The sequence below is a fragment of the Gopherus flavomarginatus genome, chromosome 1 (assembly GCF_025201925.1).
Source record: "Gopherus flavomarginatus isolate rGopFla2 chromosome 1, rGopFla2.mat.asm, whole genome shotgun sequence".
NCBI lineage: Eukaryota > Metazoa > Chordata > Testudines > Testudinidae > Gopherus > Gopherus flavomarginatus.
Window position 1 is genome coordinate 248,985,092 of NC_066617.1, and position 15,210 is coordinate 249,000,301.

At 40.0% G+C, this 15,210-nt stretch overlaps 1 protein-coding gene across 2 annotated transcripts in view; it reads right to left on the minus strand.

The window, feature by feature from the left end:
* Positions 1-8,723: 8,723 nt before the first annotated feature.
* VWA3B (von Willebrand factor A domain containing 3B) overlaps positions 8,724-15,210 on the minus strand; it is a 146,871-nt gene continuing 140,384 nt past the window's right edge. For both annotated transcript variants that reach the window (XM_050932009.1, XM_050931999.1), the window contains exons 25-29: positions 15,005-15,129; positions 13,762-13,899; positions 13,106-13,203; positions 9,869-10,101; positions 8,724-9,210 (exon numbers count right to left, since the gene is read on the minus strand). In XM_050932009.1, the coding sequence (XP_050787966.1) occupies positions 9,206-9,210; positions 9,869-10,101; positions 13,106-13,203; positions 13,762-13,899; positions 15,005-15,129 (599 nt within the window). In that variant the 3' untranslated portion in view covers positions 8,724-9,205. The remainder of the gene's footprint in view (positions 9,211-9,868; positions 10,102-13,105; positions 13,204-13,761; positions 13,900-15,004; positions 15,130-15,210) is intronic.

The following is a 15,210-nucleotide window of genomic DNA, read 5'->3' on the forward strand; positions in this document are numbered from 1 at the left end:
CGCGACTAATCGCATTGTTAAACAATAATAGAATACCATTTATTTAAATATTTTTGGATGTTTTCTACATTTTCAAATATATTGATTTCAATTACAACACAGAATACAAAGTGTGCAGTGCTCATGTTATATTTATTTTTATTACAAATATTTGTGCTGTGAAAAGCAAAAAATAGTATTTTTCAATTCACCTCATACAAGTACTGTAGTTCAATCTCTTTATAATGAAAGTTGAACTTACAAATGTAGAATTATGTACAAAAAATAACTGCATTCAAAAATAGAACAATGTAAAACATTGTAGAACAATGTCCACTCAGTCCTACTTCTTGTTCAGCCAGTCACTAAGACAAACAAGTTTGTTTACGTTTACAGGAGCTAATGCTGCCTGCTTCTTGTTTACAATGTCACCTGAAAGTGAGAACAGGCGTTCTCATAGGCACATCATGGCTGGTGTTGCAAGATACTTACGTGCCAGATGCGGTAAAGATTCATATGTCTCTTAATGTTTCAATCATTCCAGAGGACATGCATCCAGGCTAATGAGGGGTTCTGCTTGATAACTATCAAAAGCAGAGAGGACCGATGCATGTTCATTTTCATTATCTAAGTCGGATGCCACCAGCAGAAAGTTGATTTTCTATTTTGGTGGTTCAGGTTCTGTAGTTTCTGTATCAGAGTGTTGCTCTTTTAAGACTTTGAAAGCATGCTCCACACCTCGTCCCGCTCAGATTTTGGAAGACACTTCTGATTCTTAAACCTTGGGTCGAGTGCTATAGCTATCTTTAGAAACCTCACATTGGTACCTTTACATTTTGTTAAATCTGCAGTGAAAGTCTTCTTAAAACGAACAACACGTGTTAGGTCGTCATCCAAGATTGCTATAATATGAAATACATGGCAGAATGTGGATAAAACAGAGCAGGAGACATACAATTCTCCCCCAAGGAGTTCGGTCAAAGTTTAATTAATGCATTTTTTTTTAATGAGTGTCATCAGCATGGAAGCATGTCCTCTGGAATGGTGGCTGAAGCATGAAGGGGCATACGAAGGTTTAGCATATCTGGCACGTAAATACCTTGCAACGCCAGCTGTAAAAGTGCCAGGCGAACACCTGTTCTCAATTTCAGGTGACAGTGTAAATAAGAAGCCAGAATTATCTCCTGTAAATGTAAACAAACTTGTTTGTCTTAGCGATTGGCTGAATAAGAAGTAAGACTGAGTGGACTTGTAGGCTCTAAAATTTTACATTATTTTGTTTTGGAGTGCAGTTATGTAACAAAAAAAATCTGTATTTGTAAGTTTCACTTTCATGATAAAGAGATTGCACTACAGTACTTGTATGAGATGAATGGAAAAATACTAATTTTTATCATTTTTACAGTGCAAATATTTGTAATAAAAATATAAAGTGAGCACTGTACACTTTGTATTCTATGTTGTAATTGAAATCAATAGGATTTGAAAATGTAGACCAGCATCCAAAAATATATAATAAATTTCAATTGGTATTCTATTGTTTAACAGTGTGATTAAAACTGTGATTAATCATGATTAATTTTTTTTAGTCAGTCATGTGAGTTGACTGCGATTAATCAACAGCCCTGATACCTACCTCATTGTTCTCTGTATTCCATTTTGGATAGGAGAGTATTTTATAGACTGTCTTTTAATCAAAATACCTTTGAAATACACAGTGTAAACCCCCAACTTTTTAAGACAAGATAGTATCATTAACCTCCAGTGCAGACAGAGTGTGATTGTACTTCCAGTGCTGCTGAATTCTTAATTAAAAACTAGTGTTTTCTAAAGGGTTAGCTTAGGAGACATGAATGGAAATAAGTGTAATAAATCCACTATTTACTTTGAAGCTGTGCTTTTTAAGCAAATACATTGGAAGAATTGTTTAAACATCTTTGGAATGGACCTGAAGAAAAATTGGATATTTCTCCATTGCAAAGGTCAGAAAAGAAAAGCCTGCAGAGAGAAACCCTGACTGGCGGGGTGGCCCGCCGGAGCAAGTGCTCAGATGGCAGAGCAAGCAAGGTGCCTTCTTCCCCAGGTCAGAGGCGAACTCACACAGGTGTGCCTCTGAACCCTGGGTCCTCACAGACGCAGGACAAGCACTGAGAGTGGGGCATGGTGAGGGAGCAGAGGGGGCACAGAAAAGGAACTGCTGGTTGTAGAACTCAAGAACATGAGGCAGATGACTCTGCCCCACACACGCTGGGTTGGGTGTTCTGCTCACAGTTTTATGATTATGAATCCTGCTTGTGTCATTTTCCCTAATTAATGTTGGTGACTTCCCTCCTTTCATTAAAAGTTTCTTTTCTACACTCAGACTCTGTGCTTGTGAGAGGGGAGGTATTGCCTCTCAAAGGTGCCCGGGGTGGTGTGTAATTTTCACAGGTTACTGGGTGAGGGCTCGAGCCAGTTCTGTGTTGTATTGTTGAAAAGGAACCCCTAGATATTGAACCCAGCACTGGCTGCTGCCACCTCCACCTGGCAGAAGAGTTACATGAGAACGAGTACCAGATTCTGTTCCAAAAAGGGAGAGACCCATGCCAGGGCCTCCCCATTAAGCAGGCCCAGTACTAGCCCCACCTTAACTTAGTCTCTGATATACTCCTGGGGCTGGAGGATAAACAGGAGTCTGCATTGAGTAACGAACCCATGAAACTTACTGCAGGTACCAACATATCTCTCTGGCAAAGGAACTCTGGAGCCAGACACTTGAGCCAATATAAGAGAAGCTGAGTGGTCACTCGCAGCTGCTCAGAATGCTGTAGCTTGCTCCTGCAAGGAATGATTTCCCATCTGCAGCTGTCATATTTGGTCCCTCAGTTTCTGATTATCTGCCTGCAGAGCACCCCTGGTGGTGTCCATACTCAGTCCAGCAGTTCAACGAGTCCCTGAAAAGGCCAAGATTGATCCGAGCAAGCTGCCATAAAGTTATTGTTGTTGATGCTCGCAGGTGCTGGCTGGCTCTGTTGATCTGTAGTGACAGAGCAAGAGCAATGAAGATGCTTTGGTAACCTGTGAGTTGAAGTGTTCAGGAAACAGCCAAGATTCTGATCTCGATGAAGTTGATGAAATGCAGTGAGTAGAGGAGGAGCGACTGGGAGAGCATACATATTATTTAGTGAAACAAACATTTATTTTATACCTATTAGGAATATTTGAAGAATAGATAAAATCATAAGCAAAAAACCTTATAACTCATATCATGCAACATGTTCTGCAAGAATCAGGTGGGCCCATTGACTCCAGGGAAGTGATAGTGCAAAACTCCAGTGTAAAGGGGAGTCTTCACTGCTTTCAGTACCCTCAGAGGTCTAGTCACAATTCCCTTAATGTATTAACCTAAAACTTTCTCTTAATGTATTATCATTTCCCACATATGCATCTTAATAGGTTCGCCATTAATAGGAGTGTGATCTTAAGGATAAATAATTATTTATGAAGCCCTGGTGTTTTATAGCTATATAAAATACCAAGGTCTCTGCTGTCTCTGCTCACAGTATAAATTAGACCATTAACACAATGAATTGATGGTGAGGAAAAAGGGTGAACCAAAATAGTTAGAATACTATTTTCCAGCTCAAAATAGATTGCATATATTGTTTTGCTTTTTCTTGAGCAGAGAAAGTGGGTTTTAAAACAGTCATACCAGCCAGGTGCTGGAGTGGTGGAATACCAGCTGAAAGAAAGCTGTTTTAAGGAGACATTTGAAGAAGGAAATTTAGGTGCATAAGAAGGAAGGGCTCTAAGCTTGACAAGAAAAAGAGATACAGAGTAATAAGTGGAAGAAAGAGGGAAAAGAAAAGAAAACACCAACTGCTCCAAGGCATGGAACATTCATAGTGCAAATCAAATGTGCAAATCCCTCCCCCCACACAGGTAACGGCACTCAGTTCCACAGAAAATTACTTCTTGTGTGCACTTCTGCACACATTTACATGCAAACACACCTCAGTCACCAGGCAGCAAGCACCTGCTTCTTAAAAATGGTTACTTATTTGAATTGCCATGGAAACATCACCACACACTTTGGTATATTTTCTAGATTTTTAGAATACATTTTAATAACTTTATTCATATCCTTCATGCATACCCATCAGTGGCACTGAGTGATTGTGAAGATATAAATTTCTTCTCCTTCCACAACCTACAGAGGACCCATTGCATGTCCCAGTAAAGCCAATGGAAGACTCCAATTTATTTCAGTAGGAAGTGGATGAGACCTGTAGACACTTCATCTCTGTAAATCTCCCTATAAAAACCTTCCTTTTCCTAGTAGCTTACAGTTTACTTTCTCCATAAAGCATGTTATCCTCTGTAGGAGGGTTTCCACAAGTACATTTCTCTGTATACAAATTTATTTTGAGCTACAACAGCATTCTTCAAAAGTATCACAAAATACTTCATAGTGAGACACACCATAGATATATTATTTGGAGTTGGATACAGAAGCTTCTTAGTGAGGCAAAATAGAAAGTCATAAGGAATACAGAGAAGAATAAAATAAAATAAAATAATTTTTTTTATATTATTAGTGACTTCTATTAAAATAGTGCCTAATGGCCAAACAAAAATGGGACTCCACTATGCTAAGTCATCAATGACTTAGATGTTGGCATAGAAAGCACGCTTACTAAGTTTGCAGATAATACCAAAATGGGAGGGATTGCAACTGCTTTGGAGGACAGGATCATAATTCAAAATGATCTGGACAAATTGGAGAAATGGTCTGAGGTAAACCGGATGAAGTTTAATAAAGACAAATGCAAAGTGCTCCACTTAGGAAGAAACAATCAGTTTCACACATACAAAATGGGAAGAGACTGTCTAGGAAGGAGTACGGCAGAAAGGGATCTAGGGATTATAGTGGACCACAAGCTAAATATGAGCCAATAGTGTCATGCTGTTGCAAAAAAAGCCTTTTCCCCTCTCTATGGCAAAACAGCTGACTACTGGTTTAACACATTTCTTTTTCAGGTGAATAAAGTGCCATGACAGGGGTGAGAATATTTTTGAGGCATTAGCCTATAAACAAAATCTCAATCCAGAGGCCTCTCAATAGTCCTTTACTATACACAGCTGCACTAAATAATAGATTCAAGCTGAGATGAACTGACATCAATGGCTAATTAAACAAGCCGTGACCAACAAATGGGAGCACTCTACTTTATTACAATGACATTATCCAAATGCTAAATGAGCTATGGGAAATAAGAAAGGGAAATGAGCGTGTCCCTGGAAATATAAATAGCTAATGGGGGGAAGCAAGTCCATCCACTAGTTTGCCAGTTGTCACAGTTTCCCTCTTGAACAGCTCTGAAGGCAGCACCCTGCCAGCAGCAGCGCAGAAGTAAGGGTGGCAATACTATACCATGTCATCCTTTCTTCTGCACTGCTGCCTTCAGAACTGGACAGCTGGAGAATGGCGGCTGCTGACGGAGGGCCCAGCCCTGCAGGCAGCAGCGCAGAAGTAAGGGTGACAATACAATACCACACCATACCATCTTTACTTCTGCGCTGCTGGTTGCGGTGGCTCTGCCTTCAGAACTGGGATCCCAGCCAGCAGCTGCCACTTTCTGGCTGTCCAGCTCTGAAGGCAGGACACCACCAGCAGCACAGAAGTAAGGGTAGCAGTACTGCAACCCCCCACGCACACAATAACTTTCCAACCTCCCCCAAAAAATTCCTTTTTGGGTCAGGACCCCTAAAATTACAGCACTCTGAAATTTCAGATTTAAATAGCTGAAATCATGAAATTTATTATTTAAAAATCTCATGACCGTGAAATTGATCAAATTGGACTGTGAATTTGGTAGGGCCCCAGTGATAGGGTTCACTCACCACTGTGGTGCCTCCTGCTGGCTGTCCCAGGGATTAGCTCTGCTAGCCAGTGCGCCCTCTTCTGGTGCTCTCTCACCCACCCTCACTTCTGCTCCTGGAACGGTGTCGTTCAAAGGACCACGGCGTCTTCTGCAGGACACAGCCCTGCGGCCACATCACACTCTGTTATCTCCCCTTCTGGGGGAACTGCAGTCCACTGTCCAACTACTTCCCTCAATGGCAACTGCAGCCAGTTGTCTGGCCACTTCCTCAGCGGCAGGCAGGGGGCAGGTGGAGACCCAGGCTCGCCAACTACTCTGGGTCCCGGCCTAGGGACCCTGTAGATGGCTGCCACTTACTGCATCCCCTCCAACTCCTCAGTTCACTTCCCTGGGTCACTTCCCCATGGCCCTCAGCACCCTCTTCTCTCTTGCCTCAGGGCCCCAGCCTGCAAATCCCTGCAGCCAACAAGGAGCCATATTTTGCTTCCCCGTCCCCCAGTCATTGGTAGCAGCTCTGCTCTGTTCAGGTGCTGGCACTCCTTCCTCCTGCTAGGAGCCTGAATTTCCCTCCTCGAGTTCCAGGCAGCTAATGACCTTGCTCTGCCCTGTAGCTCTTCTAATTCGGGTCTACCAGGCCCCAACTGGCTGCTCCTCACATCCCCTCTCTAATTGGCTGTCTCCTGCGCAGCCTCTCTAGGACCCTCTCTAATTGGCTGCCTGCTGTACAGCCTCCCTAGGGTTCTATTAACCCCTTATGGGCCAGTGTGGGGCAGATGCCCCATCACAAAACCCAGTCATGGAGTCCATATTCATTCAAGTCAATGCATGTTTTTCGTGAGTAAGGACAGGCCTGGGCCACTGATTACATGCAATCAGGTAACAGTCAAGAATATTTTAGCTGAAAATATGCTGGCTTGTAGACATTTCAAAATGTTCTAACAAGTTTGCTTTAGTACATTCACACAGTACCCAAAAGCAGTGAATATATTAGGCTTCATCAAGTAGATTTTTCCAGTTGAATAAATTTACCTTGCTAGCTAAAGAAATTAAGAACTGTATTGTACAACTCTTATTCATGCTAGGGAGTTCCTACTCCCTCTAGTAATCCCTGAAATCTATGAAATGTTGAAATGTATGTATGAAATCTATGGGACTACTTATGTGAGCAAGTGTACACCAACACAAGCAAGGGTTGCACATTCTGGCTCTATGAGTGATCAACCAAAGCCAGACATTTGAGGACTGGGTAGACTAGCTACAAAGACACTGAAAGCGTATCTCAAGAAAACTGATGTGAACATCTCAAATTGGGAGGCACAAGCACTAACTGACCCCAATGGAGCCACAGGAGGCATCAGGCAGTGGCCCGCTTTGAGAAGCGCCTTGCCCTTGAAGCTGAAAAGAGAAAGAGGAGGAAGGAAAAAGAAAGAACTTTCTCCCAGCAGGCAGCTGATGGACCAGGAAACATCTACACCTACCGCGGGCGGGTCTGTGGTTCCAGGATGGGACTCCTGAGTCATCTCAAGACCCAGATGTAAATCCACAGTAGAGATCATCCTCGAATCGAGGGATCGCCAGTGATGATGAGGCTAGCCTGGTTTTTAAAAAGGAGGCACTTTTTCATGGTACCAAGTATTTCTCCCATATTACACTAGCGTGAATGGGCTAGAGAAAATATGTCACACAATTATGAACAAGAAGTTCTTGTACTACAGGCAAACAATCAGGAGTATTGAGTAATTTGTTTTTATACAAATGAAAAGACATTAAAATTACTCAGGTATTAGAAACTATGTGGGAGGATTATAAACCTTTTAAATAAACCAATGCCCAATTCAATAGACTGCCTTCAGAAATCAAGCAATCAAGCAATAAGTGTAACCTCGTTACTGTAGGATGTATTCAGGCTATTATAAATTATTAGTTTTTTTTTAACTATTAATGGAATTTACAACTATTCAAAAAATTTCTTTTGAATTGCTGAGATGGTGAACTCCTTTTTAAATAAGCCTTTAACAAGAACAATTAAGAAGTACTGAAGACTTTGAAAAATAATGGCAAACAGCAATGAACAGCACACTTGGAAAGTTTGAACATATAAATCAAAGGCTTTTGGGTGTCTAAAGATCATCATCTTAAGGTGCTAAGGGACAGATTTTAATAGGCATTTAAGTGTCTAAAGATATAGATAGGCATCTAGTGGGATGTTCAAAAGTACCTAAGCAGATTGGGTGCCTAACTAATAAAGCAAATGTGGTACTGAACTTTAAAAAAGGAAAGCAGAGTAATCCTGGGAACTAGTATTAGGTAAATCTAACTTCAACCTTTAGTAAAATAATGAACTAATATTAACCCCCTAACACATAACAGACACACATGATCCATTCTTCATGAGGTAGCAAGCAATTCCAGAATGAAAGGGTTAGGAAAAAATGTAAATATCTAGGGACAGATTTTCAAAGGTATATAGGCACCTAAAGATGCAGATAAGCACTTTTAAAAATCCCCGTAGGTGCCTAGGAAATCAACAGGAGCTTAGGCCTTTAAAATCTAGTCTCTAGAGATTAATGGAACACCACATTCATAGGACGGAGCTCTGCAATCCTCACTCATGCGGATGAGCACTTACTCATGCAAGTGATCCCATTGGTTTAAACAGAAGCATTTGTCTAAGTGCTCATCAGTATGAGTAAGGGTTGCAAAGATGGGATCTCAATAAGCAGCACATTTAGCACCAGACTGTTAAATACTGTAAACTGCCAGATTACACCAGATGAGGATCTGGCCCATGAGACAAAAATGATACCAGGGAAACTTGGGGGTTTTATTATTTTTTTTTTTTAAATAGCACTAAAATAAATAGTGGATATATGGAATAAACTATATGCAGTATGTCTGGTGTTTAGTAACATATTGACACTGGCTCCCAAATTTTTATTTGCAAAATTAATTCAAATTTTCTTGGCTATGATAAGCACTATCATATACACTGAAAACTGACTGAACACCTGCAAACGAAGAGTAACAATACTCAACAATGTGTCAAGCTGTGAGAATGCATTCAAAGAAATCCTGTAGGGATCAGTGTATGGACCAGTTTTATATAAAATCTTTATTAACTGTATGAATATCAAGAGGTTCTCCTACACTTCCATCCATTCTGAGACACAAAGGGGTATGCAAAAAAAAAAATGGTAAAGCCAATGGTGCCATAAAAAGGGGACTCTGCAGCATGTTCCACTTCATGCTACCTAGAAGAATCTTCTTTGTGGGACTCAGATGGCCAAGGCTCTGCAGATCTGGGTAAGGCATGGCCGGGATGGGCCAAGGTGATAGCCACTCTCCTCAGATTCATCCTTCCTTCAACCTGCAGGGAATTAGTAACAGAAGAGGCTAATGGGATCTCATGTTCATTCACCCTCTGCACATTGGAATACTGGGGAGTTCAGAGACATCTACCAGCAGGGAGCCAGTCATGATATGGCTTCTGAGGAAGCTGTGCTGGTACAAGGATGGTGAGAAACCTGGGCAGTACTGCAGAATAATGCTACTACAGGACCAGACAGATGTAGACAAACTGGATGGAATTGATACAAGAGCAACAAAAGATGAGTACTGATTTATGAGGAAAGATCAAAAGAGCAACATACAAATAACTTGACTTGATGACTGAGGAGTAAACATAAAAAATATCGGGAGGGTCTAGGTAAATAGCCAGGATGTAGAGAAATTTGCTTAAGGCTGACACCAAGGGACGTAACTAGTATAAACAGACAAAAATCAAGAAAGCAATCTCATCCTGATGCTGAGATTAGCTAGTCTGTGGAATAGTCTCCCAATGAAAATGGTGGAAACTTCATCCTTTGCAACATTTGAAACTAGACTGGACAAACCTCCAGAAAATATACTGCAGGGACCTTTCTGTAGTGGCAGGGGAATGGACTAAATGACCCAAAAGGTCAGTTCCATCTCTAAACTTTATGATTTTATGACTTGACCAAATAATTTGTTCCCCACTTCTTTACCTTCAGTTTCCTCTTTGTCATTAGGCAGTGAATTCCTTTCTTTGTTTTTCATTTCCCTCCTGGAGATAAACAGAAGATCATCAGAGTCTGAAGTCTTCTCCCTGGGATGCTTTTTGCTTTCTACTTTCCCTTTTTTTTTCTTTTTACCCCCATCTTCTTTCAATTTTTCCCCCTTTTCTTCTTCTTCTTGTGGAGATGAGTTCTGGATGGATTTCTCAGCCTGTACATTTGGGCTAGAAATGGAAGAGAAGATTCACTGATAAACATCTGTGTGTGTAAATGTGGTATATCATGCTATTTCAAAACATTCATCTTTATTTTATTATTCTAACACTTTGTATGTCATCTTTCCCCACCTTCCACTGTGTTGATAAGAAAAAGACTCATTGTGCTGAGAGCAGCCTTGTGAAGTCGCCAGAGTTGGAAGAATGAGCCTGAAGTTAAGCATCACAGTGCAGATCTTTTTAGAATGCCTCACATAACAAGTTTCAGGTAGGAACACATGACTGACTAAACTCCCTGAAAACAGAGGCTATAATGGAAATGTTGACACAATCTTTATTCAAGCAGTGCAAATGGCATAGCCAGCATTAGTACTGATTAACGTGCAGCTAATGAAATACAACTGTCTAATGATTTTTAATGCACAGTTTCTCATAAAAGAGGAAAACACTCATTAGACACTGTGTGCTAGACTACAATAAGCAAGGAATATACAGTAACGTCATGGACAACGTTGAATCTTTACGATTCAATCAGTGAATTAAGTTAGTCAATGCCTGGAAGAGGACAGGATGCATATCTACGTGACATAAAAGTAAAGTGTTAAATAATATGGGAGAAACTGTTAACTTCAATGAGAACATTATTCCATTTACAAGTACAGTATCTTAATGGAAAACAATAAAATATTGTAGAGAGAGTTTACTCACAAAAGGGGAAAATTCTGCACTAGTAATTGTGTTAATCTGAGGCCACTTTCTCCTATCTCAGAGAAAACAATTCTATAGAGATGTAAAGCCCCAGCTATCAAAGAGGCAGCATTGCTTAATGGATAGAGCACTGGACTAGGACTCAGAAAAGCTGGGTTGAATGCCATGTTCTGTTATTCATCTGCTGGGTGACCTGGACAAGCCTCCTAACTCTATACACCTCAGTTTCCCCATCTGTAAAATAGGGATTACGATACTGCTCTCTTTTGTAAATCACTTTGAGATCTAATGATGAAAAGCACTGCATTTAGAGCTCGATATTATATTACCAAGAAGCAGGAGGAAAAAACACAACCACAAGAGACAGATCTAGCCAGGCTCCAACCCGTTCATAAAACAGACTAAAAATGCAGCAGTATTAGAGATATGTATAGAAAAATATAGATTATTTAGGCGGGATGGACAGATGAGTAGCATGAAAGAAGAGGAAAGACTACAACAAATATTATTGTCAGCACATAATTTCCTTTCTTTTCTCATCATAATCTAAAAAGCAAAATTCAATACAGCAAAGCCAAAAAGAGTAGTGAGTAGCAAAAATACGGAGGTGCTTAGGAGTGCTTAGGGCTGGCTGGCTTGATGACTGAGCCAGCCAACTCAGAGTGAATGACTGAATGGATGTGAAGGAGAGAGGGATGGAATTAATGATGTTTACGGGGAAAGAAAAAACAAAATTCCATAGGATTCTTGAATGGAATCCATGATAATCTTTTTATCCATGACAAACAACCAGTCTTAAGGGAGGCAGTGTGGCTTAGTAGTTAGAGCACTGGACTGGGACTCAGAAGACCTGGATTCTATTCTTGGTTCTGTCACTAGCCAGCTGGGTGATGTTAGGCAAGTCACTTCACCTTTCTGTGCCAGTTTTCCCATCTGTAAATGGGGATAATTATATTAATCTCGTCTATAAAGTGCTTTGAGATCTATGAATGAAAAATATACAAGAGTTAAGTGGTTTTGATCACTATAGCCACTGACTGCGGCCAATGGGAGCTGCGGGGGTGGCACCTGTGGGCAGAGGCAGAGTGCAGAGTCACCTAGCCACACCTCCACGTGGGAGCAGCAGGAACATGTCACTGCTTGTAGGGAGCCACCAAGGTGAGCACCACCTGGATCTGGCACCACAAAATGCCGGTTTCTAGAGTTTTCCGGTTTATAAAGTCCTGGAAAACACAGCTTTTACTGTACCATGTTCTTTATCAGCAATGTCACTGTGGCCTTGATCAGAGAGGAAATGAAGATGGAATCTTTGGGCTCTAGAACCCTATATAATATGAGGGATAGCTGAGTGAGCCTCTTCCCATCTCTAGGTGTTTCTGACTCCGCCCTAAATAACTTCTTCAAAGGAGGAATGAAGGGGGATGGAAAATTATGTTCTGGTTTTGGGTGGGAAGTATTAATGCTTTGATTTATCTGGTTTCTCCTCTTTCTCTGGCTAGATTTTGATGGGGTGAACACTTTCCCCCAAACATACCTGAAGCCATAGGAAAGAAGGAATCTCTCTTGCTTCATTGATCAGGTTTATATATTCCACAGGGCTTTCATGTTCTCTCTTCTTTGGAGAGGGGAGAGTAGGAGCCACTGCCTCAATACTTAAAGCCCAGAACAGGGTTTCTACCACACAACACACGGCCTGCTAATGAACTCTGAAATCTATCACTTCTCAGGGATACTTCAAATGGGTTCATGGCTCAGGCTATGTAAAGGCCAAACAGAAACCGAAATTTACCTGGAAACCAATATAAGTTCACGTCCTATTCTAATCAGCAAACATCAGCTGAGATCTACATAAGTTCACCCTCTCCAAGCCATTCCCCAGACTCAAGCTCAATAAGACACTGAGTAGTCTAAATACATTTCATAATTTGAAGCACAAGTTCATATCACAAAACACATCTTAAAATAAAAACTTTCTCACTTCGAACTTCCTGTTATTAAGAACCAAACTAGTAGCTCCCATGAGTCCTTCCCAAACTGATACAGTGCAGTTCCCTGGCAGGGAACTTTAAAAGCGTGAAGTAGACAATTAATAACCATCACATCCAAACACTTAGTGGATCAGACACACATGGTGATGTGTCCAGGACCACCCGACCTGAATGTTCTAGTTTAAAAATCTACTTGTTATTGTATTAGATATGGAAAATCTAAAGCAAAAGTGAATACAAAATATGCTTCTCTTCCCCCCTATATTTTAGAATGCACATAACCAGAAGTTTACATATTTCAGTTCAAACATACTCACAGGAGGCAATCCACCATATGGGCCATTCTTATATAACGGCAGGAACAGGCATACTTTGTTTGGCTGATTTTAATAAGTCCACTTCGTATACAATGTTTCTGCAATAACACAATCAAATTAATCCAGTTTAGATCAGTGACTTCTAAACCTCAGAAACAGCAGTTAAGAATAAAGGAACGCATAAAGAAAACAGGCACTTTGGTGCAACTGTAAGAAGCATCTGAAAAACCAAGATGACAATTTCCTAATGATAAGTACAATTTCTTTATAAAACACAATGAGAAAAAAAAGATAAAATTACCATAATAATCTCCAACAAACAAAGGTAACAAAACACACTAAAAATAGTTTTATTTTATCCCATCAGATACAATTCTTATTCTTCACATTTGCAGTCTGGAGCCTGTAAAAGCCAATAAATGGATTATGGAGAATAGAGTAATGTTTGATTTAAGGATAAATTATTCTACACTCCTTATCAGTTTGTCCATTATGTTGGCCCAATACTTGGCTCTGAAATTTGATTTGATTTTGGTTAGCTGAATGGGTGAATGGAAAAATGTGCTCTTTAGCCAGGCCAGTTATTTCTGCCTCATCAAAACCAGAATTACAATAACGCCATGGCAAACTTCGTATCCTTTCACAGGTCTACTTACTTTCTTATTGTTGTACTTCAAAACTGTGTAGAGTTTATCATCTGCTTCAGCTCTTTTTGGTGTTGCTATAACAACAGCAGGCATATAATAATCATTTCCTGTTTGTGTCCCAGTTCTGGCGAATACATAGTCTCCAACCTGTGTACCAGGAAAGAATTAGGTTGCAAGAGCTTCACAGCATACCAGTTTAAAACAACGGTTTGACTGTACAAAACAACATGCTAATCCATTCTAATGGCTTAAAATGGAACTCTAGAGGAAAATACAAAGGTATCAATCATGCCATGTGCTGACTACCTTCAACTCCCACTGGATCAGCACCTCACAGGATCATGCCTTAAATCAGTATCCTATGGCAACATCCTACAGAATTTCAGAGGGATCAAGCTAACAGGCTGCTAAAGAAATTATTCCAACCCTTCATCCCTTAGAATTTAACAGAGAATTATATTTGTTTACGTTTTTGAAACACCACAAGGAATTCTGTAACAGGAATATAATTTTTAATTGAATTATGTAAGATGATTTTTAAGAGACATACTATTAATATCGGCAGGAGTTCCTTACATTATACAGGGAAAAAATCAAGTCCCTGGTTTTAACTGTAACCAAGGCAGGGTACACCATTGCTTTTTGTACCCATCATTCCTGTCTCTGCTAAAATAAGCCTTATTTGAAAGAAGAATTGTGATAATAGACAATTACCTAGCTAACAAATACAGAAATGGAATATGACTTTTTCTTCATTACCGTTCTTTGGGGTAAGTAAAAGGTTTTTTTTTGTTGGATTAAGCATATACAATGAAAAATAAATGGCTAGCGCCTGCTGTATGTTATAGTGTGAGTAAAAGGCTCTGTTAGGTTCCTATGCTGTGAGTGTAAATTAATTATGTGTATTGTTGGGAAACAGTAAGACCACTTGTGCTGAGTGACTTGCCAAAAATACCATTTTAGAGGGAAATCATATATATTTCTGATATACAAATATGTGTGATTTTAAAGAGCAAAGATTCTAAACTCTTATCACATATCATGTAATAACAAGTGACAAACATAAGAAATACTGGAAATAGCATGGAACCAAAGGAAATTTCACTATGAATGGAGAATCTTCTTTAACATGTACAAATTTATCCAAAATACAGAAATGATCAAACTATTATGTATCATCGTGCTCACATGTGAACTGCAGAACAAAGTTAATGATGCACATATGCTGCCTTTAAAAGTAATAGTTTTTCACCTGCAGTGATGGGCAAGGCATAGCACCCCCGACAGGAATAATGAACTTTATTGGTACAATCTGCGTCTCTCCATGGCTGAAATCAACAAGTGCCTGGGAGGAACTGATACTCTTTATCACAGTTCCTAAGAGTTAAACATGAAAAATATAATATTAAAAATTACATATAGTATGTTTACCAATATATAAGAAGGCTAAAAATCCTG